Source organism: Odontomachus brunneus, unplaced genomic scaffold, assembly GCF_010583005.1.
Source record: "Odontomachus brunneus isolate Ranch 3 - 2012 unplaced genomic scaffold, Obru_v1 Obru_scaffold_052, whole genome shotgun sequence".
Classification (NCBI taxonomy): domain Eukaryota; kingdom Metazoa; phylum Arthropoda; class Insecta; order Hymenoptera; family Formicidae; genus Odontomachus; species Odontomachus brunneus.
In genome coordinates this window covers 1,537-3,851 of record NW_022639502.1, presented here as the reverse complement: position 1 = coordinate 3,851, position 2,315 = coordinate 1,537, and the positions used below count along the sequence as shown (strand labels likewise).

The 2,315-nt window shown below is 26.2% G+C and overlaps 1 protein-coding gene across 1 annotated transcript in view; it reads right to left on the bottom strand.

Annotated features, from left to right (window-relative positions):
- LOC116845497 (leukotriene A-4 hydrolase) overlaps window positions 1-1,804 on the bottom strand; it is a 4,483-nt gene extending 2,679 nt beyond the window's left edge. The window contains exons 1-5 of the mRNA XM_032818262.1: window positions 1,762-1,804; window positions 1,216-1,328; window positions 995-1,146; window positions 774-885; window positions 206-274 (exon numbers count right to left, since the gene is read on the bottom strand). Coding sequence (XP_032674153.1) covers window positions 206-274; window positions 774-885; window positions 995-1,146; window positions 1,216-1,328; window positions 1,762-1,804 — 489 coding nt within the window. The remainder of the gene's footprint in view (window positions 1-205; window positions 275-773; window positions 886-994; window positions 1,147-1,215; window positions 1,329-1,761) is intronic.
- Between the last annotated feature and the right edge of the window lie 511 nt (window positions 1,805-2,315).

The following is a 2,315-nucleotide window of genomic DNA, read 5'->3' as shown; positions in this document are numbered from 1 at the left end:
TATATATATATATATATATATATATATATATATATATATATATATATATATATATATGTATATATATATATATATATGTAGAATTATAGATATTATTTGTTTTATTAATTATTTTGTTTATATGTACTATAAGATATAATATTAAATATATTACTATAGACATATGAACAATACAAAAATGCATTAATTTTGTTAAGATTCTTACTTTAGCAGAATATGTAGATTTTACAGATGGAGTATCTTGGCAAGGAAACATGGATCTAGCATGTATAGCCTGTGAAAACATAAAGTTATATAATATACAGGGTATCCCATATTAATCGATCACCTCAAATAGCTCTTGAATAATGCATTTTAGGGAAAAATATTTCAAGTAAAAGTTTTGGGATTTCGAGGGGGACATAAGATGATATCATTGGTTTGACCTCGAGTGGCGTTGTCAAGGTCAAACAAGGTCACTTTGAATTTTTTAAATGGAACCCCCATTTTTCATTACATATTCTTATAGCATACCTCGAGAGCTTTCCAAAACACTATAATAAAATATTTTTGTATTAAGTATCTTTCGAGTTAAAAGGCTTTAAAGTTACAATATTGTTGCCATTAGCATTGGTACCCAAGGTGTTCGACCGACGGCTAAAACCTTTTGAATGTTGTTCAGGACCATGACCTTGACAACATTTGTCAAGATCAAGGCGATTAGAGGTAATCGATTAAAATGGGTCATCCTGTATATTTATAAAAGTTGTAAAAATTTTTAATTTATGATTTACTTGACATTGTGAAAATAAGTAAGGATGTACACCACCAGCAGTTTGTTCTGCTGTTAGCCATTGTAATGCGGTAGCATTTGGAGATGTCTCATACTTAATTTCAATTTTATATCTAGAAAAAAAAATATTAACAATTAAAACAATTAAAACAATTAAAAAATATATACAATTTTTAATAACAATTTTCAATATATCATGAACTTTCTAAAAATAGTTCATACTTATTATTATCATTAACAGCCAGTGCTGTTTGTGGTAACTGAACAATCAATTTACTTCCAAATTCAACATCACTTCCAATATCATATTGTAGGTGAGATCCGTCAATAGCATTTGTAACATTTAATATGACAAGTTTGCGATTATCTAAAATCTAATTGTTTGATATTTTAATTACAGATAAAAAATTCTTTTGTTAAAGTAAAAGAATAATTTTACTTACTAATTCAGTAGTAGTACTTTTGGTTTCTATATCTAATATTGCTTTACCTGTGAGAACTTTTTGTTCAAAATTAACATCTAATTCTAAATGAGTATGAGTTACAACTGCAAATTCTGTAAATTAAAAAAATATAAGTATTAAATAATATATATATATATATATATATATATATATATATATATATATATATATATATATATATATATAAATAATTAACAATATGTTCTCTCTAATTAAACAAAAGACAAAGTATAAATGCCTCTTTCACACATTATATATAATTATTAAACTATATTTAACACAAATTTTATACCATAAAATATTAAAATATTATAAAATGTGAAAAGTTTTAGCACAATGGCTTTGTTTAAAAAATTTTAAATAATCTAGAAAATTTTTTAATGATAATTAGACTTAAACAGATAAACTTGTTTTATTCCATATTTTTCAACTGGAGAATAAAAACTAATGTCAAAATCATATTTTAATATTGTATAGATTATATAATTAAAATTTGATATTATGTGAATTACGCAATTAAAATACCTGGTCTTGAAAAAGAACTTGGATCTCCAGGACTTAAAGACATTTTTAACAATGCTTTATCGTTTCTGAATAACTTGCAATTCTGAATAACTTGCAACGACTGGCAAATGATTGATACAGATCTCAAGGAGATAAACTCGATATCATATCTTCTTTTTCTTCTTTTACAGACACTTATCTTTTTTCAAGAAAAATATCGTTTTTTCTCTTTTTATTGGATAAAGCTGTGTTCGAAAACACACACTGTGTGCACACTACTAGACGATAGCCGTTCGAAAACATTGGTTAGGCGACAGTTTCCCGAAAAATGGAGGGGATAATGTTGGTATCAAAGAAAATCTCTACACGATATAATTTAAAGATCTGTTCTTTGTAACTGCACTGCTGAACTAATGAAAAAGGTTAGAATAAGAAAACGTATACTTGTCTCACTTCAATTTATTGCACAAGTTCAGCAGTGCAGTTACAAAGAACAGATCTTTAAATTATATCGTGTAGAGATTTTCTTTGATACCAACATTATCCCCTCCACTTTTCGGGAAACTGTCGCCTAA